The sequence below is a fragment of the Muscardinus avellanarius genome, assembly GCF_963383645.1.
Source record: "Muscardinus avellanarius genome assembly, chromosome: 10".
In the NCBI taxonomy this organism is placed as follows: domain Eukaryota; kingdom Metazoa; phylum Chordata; class Mammalia; order Rodentia; family Gliridae; genus Muscardinus; species Muscardinus avellanarius.
In genome coordinates, this window is record NC_137796.1 from 94,592,573 (window position 1) to 94,610,285 (window position 17,713).

Consider the following 17,713-nt stretch of genomic DNA (forward strand, 5'->3'; position numbering starts at 1 on the left):
ACGCAGGCGCCTGTGGAGAGACCGAGGATGTGGACGGCACTGTCACACAAAGCTCGGGGATGGGGATGTTGGCAACGCAAAGGCAGTGCTGAGATGGAGGATGCTCTGCTTGCTACCTGCGCGCTTCCCCTCACACCTATCAATCACAGGAGGTGGCAAGTAGCAAAGACGTGCTCTTTCCCCAGGAACTGCGGGCCACTCAAGTCAGGAGAGCTGCACTGGGCTCCTTTCTCAAGGGACGCACAGGCAGGCAGTTTCTTGGATGCCACACTTCATATACATACTTATGCCCCCCCAAAAGCAAAGAGTAGATTTTTCTGCCCAGACGCATTACTTGGCATTGTCTACACCACGAAAAGCAAGAGTCTGTCTATGTGGGCTGGATTCCTGAACTACAGCTTAGAAGGGAAGGGTGGAGAGTATCACCATGAACTGGCTCACAAGGAATAATCATCTTACGTGAACACATGCTAATACGTTTCACAGAATGGGGTGGGGGACAGCTTAGAATCCAAAGTGTGAAGCTGGGAAGATTTCTCACCAAACCTTACTATGAGAGCCTGCAACCAATGAGAGGAGAATTGCAAAGACAGCAGCAGAGAAACAGCAAACAGCACAAAGGGTATCATCCACCACGAGACTATCCCTCATTTCAGAGTCAATCAAGCCATAAGGAGACGACGGAAGTTCACGTGTACGAAGAACATAAGGGCCCAAACCAGAAGAGGGTGAGCTGATCACGAATGCAATTGACCCCATTTCTGTGGTTCAACACCACTGGCCAACCATGAGGTCAGATGTCTTCCTACTGAGAAAGGCAGCATCTCTGAAGCTGGGACAAAGGACACTTGAACTTAATGCATGAGCAGAAGGACCAAATGGAAAAGCATAATTGAAATAATCACTGGACTGCTTAAGAACTTCTTGAAAATTTCCAAAGAAAGGTCTCTGGATCTGTGGCTACCAGGATGTATAAACTTACTGGCTCCTCCTTGAGCTGGGGCGTTGGAGCAGCCCGGCCCAGGCACAACTATGCCAGGCTGGGCCTCAAAGCCAAGCGCAGGGAGGGCTGTCCATAACCATCAAACAGGCCATGGGACACCCTAGAAGCTGGAGCCCAAAGGGCAAGACGTTTAGATAGGAGTCACTTTTGAGATACTCTGCTGCTCAACACCACCACAGCAAGGGTAGAGCTCCCTGACCAAGACCAAACAGCTCTCCCTCTCCCGCGTGCATTCCCAAGCAGCAGCGGCACGCTGGGAGGGAGCCCGGGACAGGAAGCATGGATGAGGTACCAAAGGAGGAAATGACATCTTTGGGTTTTTAAAACAAAAACTCAAATCTAGGGAAGTGAGAAAATTAAAAAAGCAAGAATTAAATCTGAATCAATGGACAGAAAAATATGGCATACTAAACCCCCCATTTTGCATACAATTTTATACCAAGAAGAAAAAAAGAAAAAGAAAAAAAAATACCCAACTCATCAGAATGCAGTCCAAATGTTTGCAACCAAAGATTTATGAAAATATTTCAGTTGAAATCACTTTAAAAACAAAACAAACAAACAAAAAAAAAATAACAACAAAAAAAAAAAACCAGAAAGCTTTTGATCATTCCCTTCTCGACATAATTGGCAGATCTACTCTCAAACAGACTTAAGAGTATTCCACACAGCATGTTCGGAATTCATATTTATTGATTTCCACCGTACTGACTTTAAAAATGGTATGAAGCTGACTGCAAGAAAGGGAACCGGTGATTTTAAGTTAAAATTAGGCTAATGGTGAAAGTCCGTCACCTCTGGCTTCAGTCACCACATCACCTCAGACTGAACAGAGATGTGTGTGTGTGTGAACAAAGTTCCAGAACTCTGAAATCCAGGGATGCTGCAGGCCTCTCCCGGCAATGTCCTTCACTTTGGGTCAGTCTCCTGGGCCAGAGGTGAAAGTGCTTTCAAAAATACTGCCACTTGCCCAGCACAGTGTCTTTGATTGCATCCACATATTGAGTTGGAACCCAGTACACCCAGTAGTAAGAGGCTTCCGTGGGGCCCAACTGAAACGCCTGGAAGGAAAAAGGAAAACCAAGCGAACTTGAGAGGCGAGGTGACCAAGCAGGCACAACGACACACATGGGAGGGCTGGGAAACAGGAGGGAGCTGTGTACACGGGAAGCATTCTCCTAATACGTAAAAAGAAGAAAAGAAAAGAAAGAAAAGGAAAGGAAAGAAAAGAGGGGAGTTCAGCACAGCCAACCCAAGGCAAGGGCTCAAATTGTGTGCACGTCAGAAACCTCTGGAAGGCTCTGAGGACACAGACCACAGGCTCCAGCCCTCAAAGGTGCTCATTGGGGGCCTGGGCCGGAGCCTGAGAAATTTCTAACAAGTTCCCAGGTAATGCAACATTGCTGATCCAAAGGTCACAGCTTGAGAACCGAGGCCCTGGCAAATGTGTCACACATGCACAAGGAAAGTGGTGTGACTATCCCAACAGCACTGCCAGAAACAAGGAAATCCTGGCAGGACCCTGCAAACTCTTCAGGAAGGGGATGCATGACTGGACGTGGCGTGGCCTGCCCAAACAAACACCGGAGTGCTTTCACAGAGCTGTGACCTGGGTCCCCATAGGTCTACGGCTGATGTGACAGACCACGTGCTGAACCCAAAAAAGCACGCTGCAGGAGGCTACATGCCACGATGCCATTATGGAAACTGAAAAAACACAAAACAGAACTCAATGTTGTTCATGGATAATATAGAAGTAAAGCCTGAGAGACGGGAAGGAAGCACATGAGGAGGCACATGGGACTGTGACCAGGGCAGTGGGGAGGGGAAGACAATGGGGACATCGTTGCTGTTGGCAAATTTTATTTTTTATTTAAAAAAGATTTAAAGCAAGTTACAAAAAATATTTACAATTGTCATTTCTCGCTGATGGGTATATGGGCTATGGTATTCTCTATCCTTTATTTTTAAAAAATCTCTAAAAATGAAAGAGCACAGTCACATTTTTCTAACTGTGAACTGTGACATTAATTTAGCTAGAGAAATGGCATCTACACAAAAAAAGGAAGGAAATTCTTCCATTAGCACAAACGTAAAAGTGCTACTGAACAGTGTTTAGAAAAAAGAGACTTTTGGAACCGTCATCTGCCGGAAATGACTCCAGAGGTAAGGGAGGGTTTAAGGTAAATACTAAGTCCTCACTCCACAGTAATCCCTAAAAGCTGTCCAGCGTGGTCTACTCGATGACTCTATGATCCTTATCACCAGGCAGCAAACCCTAGAGGGCCAAACTGCTCACACAAATATTCAAAAATAAGTGGAGGACCCTAGCTAAAAACATGAAAACCCACTGTTAAAATAAAAAACAGCTAAGCAGGCAAAACAGATCTGCCTGCAATCTTGCTTTAATAACTGCAGACAGAGTAGGGTAGAAGAGCTGCCCCAGGGTCTGAAAGAAGCCCGTGATGTTTTTACCACTGCCAAGAAGTCTAGGAGCCTGTGGCCCTGAGACTTCGATCCATCCTCGCCTGGGCTCAGCACCACTGGCAGGGCAGGGCAGGGGACAGGCTGGCTCTTAGCCCAGCACTCTGAGCCCCGTGCACAGGGTTCCCTGTAGACACAGACACATCCCTCTGCTGTGGACTTGGCAACCCCTACCCGCAGGTCAAACTGCTGAGTTGCTGCCTCTCCCTAGGATGGGCCCACAGAGCTGCATCACTACTGGCGCGGGGGGAGAAGGGCAGAAAGCCCTGCCCTCACCCTACTGCTATCTCAGGCCAAGTCCCTGTCACAGCAACTCAGGAGTCCAGGAACATAAACTTCATCTGCAAAGTTGCCCATCCCCCTCAGCACCCACAAGGCGTGGGGTCTGGACCCCAGCAAGGGGGTGGGGGAGTTCCCTCCAAAAGTGCTGGGAGGGAGCCTCGCCTAGGGTGTTTCTTCATCTCTGAATTCCTGGACTTTTCTGCGCAGAGTTGCGGAGTGCCTCCACACGTACAACAGAGAACTCCATGCAGAACAGCTGGACCTCAGACCCCAGCTCCCGTGGTGCCCACAGCCTGCAGCCTGGGAGACCACAGAGGGGGACTGCGGGGCGCGTCCTCACAACAGCAAGGCTGGGGGATGTTCTCTTTTTATAAGCAAGACAAAATTCAAAATGAAAACCCACATGCCAGTCATCCTCTCTATATTTTCCTGGTCTAAAACCAAAAATATTATAATAAATAAGAGAGAAGCACAAGAAATCCTTTTTTTCTCTCTTGCAGTACTGGGGATGGAACCCAGGGGCGTTGTACCTCTGAGCTACACCCCTAGTACTTTTTTTTTTTTTTTTTAGTATTTTTATTTTTTGAAACAGGGTCTCACTGAGTTGCAAAGGGCCTTGCTAAGTAGCTGAGGCTGCCCGCAAACCATGATCCTCTGGTTTCTGCCTCCCGAATGCTGGGATTATAAGCGTGCGCCACCACGCACAACCAAGAAATATTTCTAAAAAGCACAAGAGAAAACCTCCCTTTTTAAACCACTGGATAGTGTGTGGTGGGGGGGGAAGGTTACAAAATAAACATAACTAGAAGAGGGTCATGGATCACGTTCTAAGCAGATGAAGAAAACTTGAGGGTCTTAAGACAGTCTCCCAAGACTGTTTTCTCCTGGATAAAGTCCACAGCCTGCTGGGTAAAGTGGAGCAGCCGGCAGCCAGGGCTGGCCGGTACTCACCATCATGTGGTAGTCCTCGTGTCCTTCGATGGGCTCGCTGACCACGTTCTTGATGGAGCCCATGGGCAGTTTCTCAGTCCGCTCTAGGTTGAGAGGGATGACAGTGGTTATTCAGAGATGCCGCCGTTCAAGTCCTCTGCGTAGCAGCCCGCCCTCAGGGATCTGTAATGACTGGCACCACACCCTCTAGGGACAGTCAAAAGCACCTTCTTTTTCTTTGTCGTACTAGGGATTGATCCCAGAGACTTTCTACCTCCGAACTACACCTCCAGCCCTCCCTTTTTTAAATTTTGTTTTGTAACAGGGTCTCGCTAGGTTGCTGAGAGTCTTGCTAAGCTGCTGAGCCTGGTCTTGAACCTGCGATCCTTTTGTCTCAGCCTCTCAAGGACTGGGAATATAGGCATGAGCTTCCATGCCCAGCAGACAACATCTTCTAAATGGTGTCTATCCCTAGAGCCCTGCTTGGGAGCTGGGAGCTCCTTAGTAAATAGCAAACCGTATTTGGGAATGGTATACTAAATATATCTTTGAAGATCTGTGTTTTTCCTGGTATTAATTTTTAAGGTCTGGTGATTAATAAATACCCAAGAAAACTGGGCATGGTGGCACAAGCCTGTATTCCCAGTCCCTGTAATCCCAGGACTCAGAAGGCTAAGACAAGAGAATCACAAGACTGAGGACAGCCTCAGACACTTGGCAAGCCCCTAAAAAGTGCTGGGGAGTGTAGTTTGGAAGTAGAATGCCCCTGGCCCCTGTACTAAATAAGTAAATACTTAAGAAACCCCTTTATGCCTTCACTGCCTGAGCCAAGCACTGACTAATGTATTGGGCACCTGGAACATGGAGAGTCAGTAGGCTCAAAAACAGAGAAGCAAGAATTCCCTTGGGGCTCTCGCAAGGAAGAAGGAATACTTAGGCTTTAAGGCTACTTCCTTTCGCATGTGTGCGTGTGTGTTACTGGGGATTGAACTCAGGGGTGCTCTCCCTCTGAACTGGCCCATTTTTTAAAAATTTGAGCTGGGCATGGTAGCACACGCTTGTAATCCCAGTACTTGGGAGGCTGAGACAGGAGGATTGCAAGTGTGGGGACAGCCTTCAGCAAATACCAAGACTCTTTAACACAGTGAGACCATTTCAAAATAAAAATAAAGTAGGGCTGGGGGTGTTACTTGGGGGTAGAAAGCCCCTGGGTTCAATCCCTAGGGCTGCCAAAAATAAAAAAAAATTTTTTTTGAAACAGGATTTTGCTAAGTTTCTGAGGGTGTTGCTAAGTTGTTGAGGCTGGCTTCAAACCTGTGATCCTCCTGTCTCAGTCTCCAAGTACAGGGGTCACAGGCGTGCTTAAGGCTACTTTCTATACCTTGATCTTGCCCGTTCCCCTCCCCCGACATCCCCACATCTCACGATGTTCTCCTGAATACAACCTTGTATATTTAACAACTGAGAATCCACTAAGCATGTGGGATCAGAAGACATTTTGCAGCAAGTTTAAGGATAGCAGCAGAGAACAAGGCAGCAGCAAGAGGAAGGAGGGCGGGAGGGAGACGACCCCAGAGTCAGGAGCTCCCTGAGCTGCAGGCGGGCCTTCTCAGTGACAGGTAAGTCAAAATTAAAGGGAAAATCTGGAAAAATAGGACATGAAACCAGGGGAGCTGCCAGACCAGAAGTCCAGAGACCCAGGCTCTAGTCTGGCTGGTGACTTAAGACGCAGGACTTTCCTTTGGGGGCCGTGGTCTCTATAAACTGGGAATCAGGGAGAAGGGACTTAAAGATGACTGTTTAGGTTTAGATCTTCCACGGCTCTAAACCAGCGGCTACAGATGGGATAAAACTGGCAGGTGTCTCTAAGATTAAATCTTTTTTGGTATTTTTTGCAGTACTGGGGATGAAACCCAGGGACATTCTACCTCCAAGCTATACCCCAGCCCCATTTTTATTCTTCATTTTGAAACTGGGTCTTACTGATTTGCAAAGGGCCTAAGTAGCTGAGGCTGTCCACGAACCACAATCCTCTGATCTCAGCCTCCCAAATGCTGGGATTACAAGCATGTGCCACCACACCTGGCTCCAGCTCCTATTCTTCTTCTTCTTCTTTTTTTTTTTTTTTTTTTGGTGGTGCTGGGGTTGAAACCCAGGAGATTTCTACCTCCAGGCTATATTCTCAGACCTATTTTATATTTTATATTTAACTTGGAAACAGGGTCTCACTAAGTTGCTGAAAACCTCACTAAGTAGCTGAAGCCAGCTTCAAACCTGTGCGATCCTCCTGTCTCAGCCTCCCAAGTGCAGGGATTACAAGTGTGCGCCACCACGCCCAGCTCCTATTCTTCATTTTTGAAACAGGGTCTGAGTTGCAGAGGGCCTAAGTAGCTGAGGCTGTCCACAAACTATGATCCTCCTGTCTCAGCTTCCAAAAGCTGGTATTACAAGCATGCACCACCATGCCCGGCTCTCGAAGATTAAATCTTCCTAGAACACCTTTCACCTTGAAGCATTTGGAGATTTCACATAAAAATATGGATTTTTTTTTTTTTTTTTTTTTTTTTTTGGTGCTAGGGATAGAACCCAGAGGCTTTCTACCTTTAGGCTACACTCCAAAACCTATTTTCTATTTTATTTGGAAACAGGGTCTCACTAAGTTGCCGAGACCCTCACTAAGTAGCTGAGGCTGGCTTCGAACTTGCACAATCCTCCTGTCTCAGCCTCCCAAGTGCTGGGATTACAAACGTGCGCCACCACACCCAGCACAAATATGTACTTTTTAAACTTGAAAACTCCAAAGATTGGACATCTTGGGCCACACTTCCGATTAACAGCAATCAGCTAGGCCTCTAGAGCCCTTATAAATAAACAAGGCTCATGATGGTTTCCTGTTCTCACTCTCGTGTGCCTGAGACTGTTGGCGCTGCTCCCCTAACCCAGGGCAGCACAAGGAGGGCTGCAGCCCTGGAGGGCCATTTACTCAGCACAGACCAACCAGCTGCTGGGACCATGGCTTCTTGTGGGGAGAAGGATGAAGGCAACTCCCACAAGCCACCCCACTCCGACCATTTTTGCCACTCAGGTGGCAGTACTCCTGGGCAAGCGAGAAGGACACCCGCCCCTGGGGCTGCTAACTGCGCCGATCCAGGGGTCCAGGTAGACCCCAGAATGAGGCCTCAGCCTCAATCGGGCTCCTTGACAAGGCTGGTGAGGAAGAGGACTGCCAGCGCAGGACCGAGGCATCGTGCCACCTCCAGAGCTCTGCGCGACGCCAAGGCAGGAGGGTGGCTGCTCCAAGGAGCTGAAAGAAAGCCTCCAAGGCAGGGCAGGCAGTCCTCGTTAGGTCAGTCTGGGTGCTTATGACACGTTTCCCACATAAACTCATAGCTCAAAAATACCCCCAGGACCCAGCAAGCAGGCAGACTTGGGCCTCACTCGCCCCCTTGCTGCACCTGCCCTCCTGGGCACCACTTTCCCTGGTCACCCCGACAACCACCGTCCACAGCAAAAGGGGACGTCTAGCAAGAGGCATGAAGTCTCTGCGCCTCTGGAAGTGAGCGCGAGGACTGAGAACTAAGCAAGGTCGCCTGCCAAGCCAACAGCGCAGGGCAGCGAGCGAGGTAAAGAGGGGTGGTGGGACAGGCTCTGCAGGAAGGAGTGGCCGAGTGCAGGGCTGGGGGCCTTGGAGAGCCAGGGGAGAAATCTGCAAAACCTACTCCACGTAGTTAAGAGTCGAAGAGAAATGAAGAACACAGCACGTTACCTTGAGATTGTTAGAAAACTCAAGTGCGTTGGCTTTTCAGGCTGGTCGTTTCAAGAACCAACACAGGGTTGAAAATAAGAAACTAATTTCCATGTTCTAGAATTTGCAGGTTTAGATAAAAATCTCATTCCCCACCACCCCAGACCCGAGTTTTCTTTTCTGTAAAGCTCTGGTCCCATTTTAAGTGGAGTTATACTACATAACCTGTCCCTGGAACCAAGTGGCCTCAGCTATCGGACCCCTAACCTTCTCTTTAGCATTTACCTCAGACACTGAATACCTACAGTGCTGGCCAGAGACAGGTGAATTAGGCATGTTCGGTTCCCTCCAGGAATCTAACAGGGGACAGACAAGTCAGAGAGTAATGAGTGCTCTGGGAACACTGAGGGACAGAGCGGCAGCGGTCGTCTAAGGGTAGAGGAGATATCAGGGAAGGCTTTGTTAGGAGAGGACACTGAAGTAGGACTGGGAAGATCTGATTAATAACAAGGAGCAGGAGGAAGGCATTACAGGGAAGGGCACAGCCTGAGCAAAGACACGGGGCTGTGCACAGTGCAGGGGTGCAGGTCGGGGTGAGGCAGCTGAGAGGCAGAGAGGACAGGAGCCAACAGAGCAGGCAAACATTTAAACCTGGCCGGCCCGCTGCTGAGAGCACCCTGCTGAGAGCACCGAGCACTAGGTGCACGGTGTAGGCATGTGAACTCCGCCTTAATGAGCCAAAGGTTTAGTGAGTCTAGGAAGCAGTGCTGAAGAGCAGTTTGGAAAATGGAGAGAACGGAGGGCAGACTGGGCAGAGAAATGGGCCGACCTGCCTTCACCACAACTTTAAAGGTGCTAGTAGCTTTACTTGGCAAAAGAGAGTGGGGAAGGAAGACAGACAATGGAGTGTAACCAAGACTGCAACCACCTGGGGAGAGGGAGTATGGCTGGAGAAAATGGAAGGCTGACCAGCTACTGTGCAGGGTGGGGGGAAGGCAGCTGGGGGAGGGCCGGCTCTCAAGCAGCAGCCAGGAAACTTCACCTTGTACGGGGTCAAACTGGCCTACGAGGCCAGACAGGTGACACAAATGAGCGAAACAGATCAGCTGGCGCCGAGGGGACAACAGCAGGGCCTTCTGGAAACCAGCTCTCAGATCCAGCTCCTGGAGGCCACGTGAAAGCCATCTGGTTTGGTTTTTACAAGAGAAGCCACCCCTAAATTCAGATTACTTGAAATCTCCCATTTTTTGCAAATCATGTGGAAATCCATACAACACTGTCTGAGGAGTCAAGTCGGTCCTTGGGCCATGTTTGAGACCTGAGGTTTCCTTCTTTTCTTTTTCTCTTTCTCTCTTTCTCTTTCACATATATATATATATATATATAATTTTTTTTTTTTTTTTTTTTTTGGTGGTACTGGGGTTCCTGGAAACCCTTCTACCTCCGGGCTATACTCCCAGACCCATTTTATATTTTATTTGGAAACAGGTCTCTTAAGCCAGCACGATCCTCCTGTCTCTGCCTCCCAAGCGCAGGGATTACAAGCGTGCACCACCACACCCGGCTCTTTCTCTTTTTTTGATACTGGGGATTGAACTCAGGCATTCTACTTTCAAGCTACATCCCCAGTCTTTTTATTATTATACTTTTCTTTTTTTGAGAGAAGGTCTCACTAAGTTGCTGAGGCTGGCCTTGAACCTGTGATCCTACTGTCTCAGCCTCCCAAGTACTAAGGTTAGAGTGTGTGCCACCACACCTTGCTAGGACCTCTGGTTTGTGGGCAACTGAAGAGCCAATATTTGATGGCATGGCCTGAGATCAGACTAAAAGGGAGGGAAAAGGGTCCAAACAAGAGGCCAGCGTCTAAAACAAATCTGGAAGCCAGAAGCACACAGAGCAGTGGGAGTTTCCGAATGAGCAGCGAATCGCAGCTGCAGTGAGCGCTGCCACGGGCGGACAGCAGGCGGTGAGCCAGGGAGAGCGCGACGTACCTTTAGTGCCAATCCACAGCTGGTCTTGTTCTAGCTTGAAGGTGAGCCTCACTTTTCCTCCAGACTTATTGTACATGCCGGACAAGGGTACTGTTGGCAGGCGCTCCTGGAGGCACAACCACATGGTGAGAGAGCGAGGGACCAATGGACAGAAGAGAGAGAAGGGACAGGACCCGAGGACACAAGCGCAGGACTCTCAGGTGGGGCTGCCTGCTTTGCAGATGCTCAGAGAAGCGGGCTTACCTGGGCGCCCTTGACAGACGGCATCACATCTTCAGGTTTTCCTTTATCCAACACTTTCCTGTGTTGCTATAACACAAGTCAGAAGAGATGGTTACGTGAAACCGTTATCTACAGTTTAGATGTGTTACTAGCTCTCTGAAAGACAGGAGGAAGAATGCCTCAATGTTTTGGTTCCAAAGCTTTTAATAGCTAGAAACTAGGAGTCCTTTGACAGCACACAGCAGTGCTCTACCCAGCAGGCGTTTCTGCAATAAAGAGACGGTCTACGCCTGTGCTAGCCACTGGCCACTAGTGACTATAAGCACTTAAAATGTGGCTGATGATTCTATGGAACTGAAATATTAATTTTTCTTAAAAAGCCCAATATGGCTATTATATGTAATATCAAAGTTCTAGAGCAAGTAGGGTTTCTAGATTGCTAATTCAGTTGTTTTACTCGCTCTCCTCAAAAAGTCACCGCTGAAAAAATTAAACATCAAGGTAGAGAGAGCCACAAAAAGTGTTACTTTACTGCCAGGGAGAAAATGGCAGCAACTTCTGTCAACTTCGATTCTCAGAGGGAACTACAAGATGCTGCTAATCAGCCTAACTGCCTAGAATGGGTGTGTCTTCAACAAATGAAAGCCCAGCCCGGCCCAGCCCAGAAGTCCTGCCCAGTCCTCAACCCCAGCTACACAGGAAACCCAACGAGCTGTGTTTCCAAGCACAAATGCTGACTATGCCAGGCGTGGTGGCACACTCAGTACTTCAGAGGCTGAGACAGGAGGATCACAGGTTGTGGCCAGCCTCAACAACTTAGTGAGACACTGTTTCAAAATAAAGAATAAAAAATAGGGCAGGGGATGTAGCTCGGTAGTCAAATGCCCCTGGGTTCTATCCCCAGACCCCCCCCCCAAAAAAAAAGAACTTTATGAGTCAGCTAAAACCCTCCTGTGGCATGGCCGAACCCCCTGCAGGGAATGTACTCAACACTGCCAGACTGCGACAGAGTCTCCCTGCACCTCAGCCCCAGATGCTGAACAAGTGGACAAAGTGCTGGAGGCCCCGGGTCCCTCTCATTAGCCCACGTCATGTCTCACAAAAACTGGCATCGCTGGGCCAGGCATGGTGGCGCACGATTGTAATTCCAGCATTCGGGAAGTTGAGACCAGAGGATCACGGTTCAGGGACAGCCTCAGCTACTTAGTGAGGTCCTTTGGAATTCAGTGAGACCCTGTTTCAAAGTAAAGAATAAAAGCCGGAGCCGGGCGTGGTGGCGCACGCTTGTAATCCCAGCATTCGGGAGGCTGAGACCTGGAGGATCACGGTTCGCGGACAGCCTCAGCTACTTAGTGAGGCCCTCTGCAACTCAGTGAGACCCGGTTTCAAAATAAAGAATAAAAAATAGGGCAGGGGGTGTAGCTCGGAGGTCAAATGCCCCTGGGTTACATCCCCAGACCCGCAAAAAAAAAAAAAAAAAAAAAAAAAAAAAAAAAAAAAAAAAAGAATAAAAGCCGGGCATGGTGGTGCACACTTGTAATCCCCTCGCATGGTAAGCGGAGACAGGAGGATCGCGCAGGTTTGAAGCCAGCCACGCTAACTTAAGAGACCCTGTTTCGCCGGGCGTGGTGGCGCACGCTTGTAATCCCCGCGCTTGGGAGGCAGAGACAGGAGGATCGCGCAGGTTCGAAGCCAGCCACGCGTGCTGGCTTAGGAGACCCTGTTTCCAAATAAAAATGTAAAAATAGTTCTGGGAGTGTAGCCCGGAGGTAGAAGGGCTTCCAGGAACCCCAGTACCACCAAAAAAAAAAAAAAAGAGACCCTGTTTCCAAATAAAAAATATAAAATAGATCTGGGAGTATAGCCCAGAGATAGAAGGGTTCCATCCCCAGTACCAGAAAGAAAGAAAGAGAGAAAGAAAGAAAGAATGAATGGATGGATGGATGGATGGATGGATGAGGTGGGGGTATAGCTTGGAGGTAGAATGCCCCTGGGTTTCATCCCCAGTACCGGGGGGAAAAAAATACTTGCATTGCTGGAAAAGGTTTGAGTCTAATTTGAGTCCTGCCTTCCGATTACTGTTGTTGTTTTTGTTTTGTTTTGTTTTGGTTTTTGGTTTTTTTTGCGGTACTGGGGATAAAACCCAGGGGAATTCTACCTCCAAGCCACACCCCCAGCCCTAATTATTTATTTATTGTGGGTCTGGGGATGGAACCCAGGGGCATTCTGCCTCCAAGCTACACCCCCTGCCCTATTTTTTTATTCTTTATTCTGAAACCAGGTCTCACTGAGTTGCAGAGGGCCTCACAAAGTAGCTGAGGCTGTCCACGAACCACAATCCTCCTGTCTCAGCCTCCCAAATGCTGGGATTTCAAGGGTGCGCCACCACGCCTGGCTTCCAATTACCTTCTGAAGTGTTCCCTCCACTGTGGAGAACAGCTCCAAGCCCGTTAGGAACTCACGCCCTATAGTTAGGAGGCATGCTGCTCTCCAAGGGTGTGACCAGTGAGAATGGCTCACCTCTGGCCCGTCCACACGTGTGGCAAGGGAAGGCAGGACAATAGGAATGGACTCAGCAGATTACCAGACACTATGACCCTATATTTGGGAAATGAAAACTGCCCAACTAAACACCTTTCAGGTGGTAATGCATGTTTCTAACACCTTATCTAGAACCTTAAGGCCGGGGGGTTAGAGCTGGAACTCCATAGTAGAGCATGTACAAGGCCCTGAGTTCAATTCCCAGTACCAAAAAAAACTAAAACAAAACTCTCTATACAGATATCTCAGACTTTATACAGTTGCAGGGGTTTTGTAAAGATACCATCGTGTTAATATATTAACTACAGAAAACCCTCCAGAGTCTGGAATAGCAACTGTTTGCAGTTGTCACCAAACATAGTAATATTTTCTTTTTTTCTTCTTCGTTTTCTTGCAGGTCTGGGGATGAAACCCAGGGGCATTTGACCTCCGAGCTACACCCCTTGCCCTATTTTTTATTCTTTATATTGAAAAAGGGTCTCACTAAGTTACGACATGCGTCACAAAGTAGCTGAGGCGGTCCGCGAACCGCAATCCTCCGGTCTCAGCCTCTCAAATGCTGGGATTACAAGCGTGCGCTACCACGCCTGGCCCATGATAATATTTTCTATAGCAAGCCAGGAGTGGTGGCATATGCCTGTAATGTCAGTACTTAGGAGGTTCAGACAGGAGATCACAGGTTCAAGACCAGCCTCGGCAACTCAGCAAGACTTTCAGCAACCTAGCAAGACCCTACGTCAAAACAAATAATTCAAAAAGTGCTGGGAGTACAGGTTGGAGGTGGAATGCCTCTGGGTTCAATCCCCAGCACCACACATACACACAAAAATTCTATGGCAATATGTGAACATTTATACTAACTCTAACCGCGTTTTACTGCCAAATTTACAAAAGCACTTCTTCACACCTCTTCTGGTAAGCACGCACAAGGGAGTATGGATCTCGGACACAAAACTGTGTCTTTCTCCCACTTCTAGCCATATATCACCATAAATGATGTTGATTCAAGTTGGTCTACTCTGCTCAGGACACAGGTTAAACTGAGAGCACCTGTCTCCCTGGACCCTTCAGCAACAAGTGGTATTCGCTGGGTGACAAGAACACAAACAGTAACTCCTCTAAATTTTACCTCCTACAGTAAAATAATCTCACTTTTCTTAATTAAAAACATTTACACAATTTACAGTGATGCATGCCTGTAATCCCATGTACTTGGGAGGCTGAGGCAGGAGGATCCTAAGTTCGAGGGCAACTTAGCAAGACCCTGTCCCAAAAAATAGGAAGGGTTTGGGATGTAGTTCAGTGGTAGAGCCCTACTGCTTTCTACCCCAAGCACTGGGAAAAAAAAAAAGAAAAAACAACTTTTTTTTTTTAAACAGTCTCATGAAGTTGCTGAGGGTCTTACTGGCCTTGAAACTGTCATTTTCCTGTCTCAGCCTCCCTAGTACTGGGATAACAAGCATCTATCATGTCTGGCTAAAAAATAATTTTAAGGGCTACAATGGGTCCATGACAAAGCTGGATTTCTTCTATCCAAAATGAACAACAGAAACGATGTGACAAATCAGGCCCCTGTTTCGTGGGATCAGGAAGACAAAAAAAAAAAAAAAAACCACAAGCGCTCAAGTGTCATTATCTTTTTACTCAGCTTCATCCAGGTTCCTGAAATGGTTTTAGACAAACCTCTGAAATGCTTTTCATCTCTATTCATAGGAATTGGACTTCTTGACCTGGGGGAAGCCACAAACCAAAACTCAAATATAAGTAAGTACCTGTACAAAATGGGGGCTTCATTCCAGGACTGGCATTTTTCTTTTCAACTAAATAAGATAGAGAAACCCACATCAAGTTCTTTTCACACCTGGTCTGAAGCTACTTCTACAAAGGCCTTATCCTAAAGTAGGTGGACTGGAGACACACTGACCGCCAGATGAGACAAAGCTGCAAATCTCAGGTAGCTGTCACCTCCACTCTGCCGCACCCAACTGCCGCCATAAATTTCCATCATGGGCCCTGTCCAAAAAGGAGCTTATTCTAGGGAGAATCGGACTAGTCAAGACTAGAGAGGAGCAAGCCTCAAATTTCTCAGGCCCAACAAGCACATGATGAACTCACTTTCTGCCTGCAGAGAGGCTCCTTCTTGTTCTCTTCAGCCTTCGCATCCTGCTGCGCAGCATCTTTGGGCGTGTTCACTGCTAAAACATCATTTATCGTGGAACCAACCACCATGATCTTGGCCCCACTGGGCACTTTGATTTCTCTCAACGTCTTATCTTCAGGGACCAGTCCCTTATACATGACTTTCTGCATGGCAGGCGGGAGACCTTGGGGAAAGGGAGAGGGCAGGCAGTGAAATGAACAACAAAAATGTATGGATCATAGTCTTTTGAAAACAGAACAGGAAGTGAATACTAGCTTCATCAGCTATGATTAGCTTTGTGAACTTGGACAATTCACACCCGAGCCTTCAATTTAAGAACTTTATGACAGTGATGAAAGCAGGTCCTTCTGTATAGACTTGTTTTAAGGATTAAGAGGTAGGATAGGAGCAGGCGTGGTGGCGCACGCTTGTAATCCCAGCATTTGGGAGACCGAGACAGGAGGATCATGGTTCGCAGCCAGCCTCAGCTACTTGGTGAGGCCCTCTGCAACTCAGTGAGACCCTGCTTCAAAATAAAGGATAAAAAAATAGGGCTGGGGGAGTAGCTCGAAGTTAAAATGCCCCTGGGTTCCATCCCCAGTGCTGTGGAAAAAAACAAACAAACAAAAAAAGAAGTAGGAGAAGGCCAAAGATGGTGGTGCCTGTCTGTAATCACAGCACCTGGGAGGCTGAGACTAGAGGATCTCAGGTTCAATGCCTATCTCAGCATTCTGTAAGACCATTTGGAAATAAAAAATAAAACAGGGATGCAGATGTAGCTCAGAGATAGAATCCCCAGTAACACACACACACACACACACACACACACACACACACACACGCACACCCCAAATAAGAGAGAGAACAAATGTTGACCATTTAGTAAAGCACCTGTTATTCAGTAATTGTTTATACATTTTAGCTATTATTCTAAGTTGTTTCTCAATCATCTAGCTACTCAAATATTAACAGGGAATGTACAGGTGTCAGGGGTACAGAAGCCAAAAAGGACAAAGTTACTGTTCTTATGGTGCTTTCAGGCCACATGGAGAGTGCTTTAAAAAGAAGTCATTTCAAATGGTTAAAGCGTCATCAATAAGGCAAAGATACCAAAGACAAGTAACTAGAAAAGGCCAGCATGAGGAACGACAGCAGTGTTTCCTAAACTCCCCTTATGAGAGCTACCTAAGGTATTTGCTAAAAATAAATTCCTGGCTACATCCCAAACCCACTGAATCGGAATCTCCCGGGGAAGCGCCTAGGAGCTGTAAATTTAACAAGCGCCTCGGGTGGTTTTTACTAGCGACGTTACAGCAGTAGTTAGAAGCGTGGGCCTGGGACACTCTTGGGTTTGAATCTCGGCTGGGCCACCGACGAGCTCTGTGATCTCGGGTCTCGTCTTTCCCGTCTGATTAATAACGGCCATTGGAGCACTGACTTGGGAGGACCCGCCAGGGAAAGCAGCGAGCACGGCGTTAGTGCAAGCCCCAGGAACCAGAAGGGGGTGGGGTGGAGGAAGCTGGCTGTCAGCGCGGCGATTACCTGTGATCGAGTGAATCTTCTGCTTGAGCTCGGAGCCCGTGCTGTCCAGGGGCACCTTCACGTCGTGCTTGGTCTTGTTCCAGATGATCTTCAGGTCCACCAGCTCCCTGCCCGCGCCGCCGCCCGCGTCCTCGCCGTTGCTGACCGAGGCCTGCGCCGCGGGGTCCCCGGGGGGCTGGGCCGGGGCGGGCTGCAGGCTGCCTCGCGCGTCGCAGGAATCCTCGGCCGCCGCCCCCGCCGCGGCCTCGGCCTCCACGCAGTTGAGGGCCCGCGCGGGCGCCTCGGTGGCCACGGTCTCGGCCTCCGTGTCCATGCCAGGTTCCTCCATGCCTGCAAGGGGTTACGGGGTGGGCGCTCGCCGCGGGCCGGCTCGGGGCTGCACTCCGCCCGGGCGCCGCGGGATCACCGCTCCAGAGCCACGACCCTCCCTCTTGAGCCAGGCCACATCCGCCCCGGGAGCGTCCGCAACCTCTGCCCAGCCAGGCGCCCGCCACCCCCTCCGCACTCACCATCCGGGGCTCCCGCCGCCGCCATGATGATTGTGTACAACACCCACCACCCCCGCAGAGGCCGCTGGGAAAACCCGAGCGGGCTGAGATTGGCCCCCGCAGCAGCCCCTAATCTCGCTGAGCCTGGCCGGAAACAGGTGGAGGTTTCTATGGAGACCCGCCTCCTCCGCTTCCCCGGCCCGGCCCCTGCCACGCTTTACCTTTCGGGAGCCCAGGAGGCTAGTACGAGAAATCGCCCGCTCGCTGGGCTCCGCCCCCTAGTGGCCAAGTGCGGTTGCGGGCGTCTGGGGGGCGTGGCCTTTCAAACTGGAAGGCCTGCGACCT

At 49.0% G+C, this 17,713-nt stretch overlaps 1 protein-coding gene across 1 annotated transcript; it reads right to left on the reverse strand.

Annotated features, from left to right (window-relative positions):
• Positions 1–1,953: 1,953 nt before the first annotated feature.
• On the reverse strand, positions 1,954–17,580 carry UBFD1 (ubiquitin family domain containing 1; the record flags this gene model as incomplete). Its single annotated transcript, XM_080704713.1, has 7 exons — positions 17,390–17,580; positions 16,881–17,210; positions 15,314–15,522; positions 10,679–10,744; positions 10,436–10,541; positions 4,721–4,803; positions 1,954–2,064 (listed from the first exon to the last, which is right to left on the reverse strand). Exons 1-7 carry the CDS (start codon positions 17,412–17,414, stop codon positions 1,954–1,956), a joined length of 930 nt encoding a protein of 309 aa, XP_080560839.1. The 5' UTR covers positions 17,415–17,580.
• Positions 17,581–17,713: the final 133 nt, after the last annotated feature.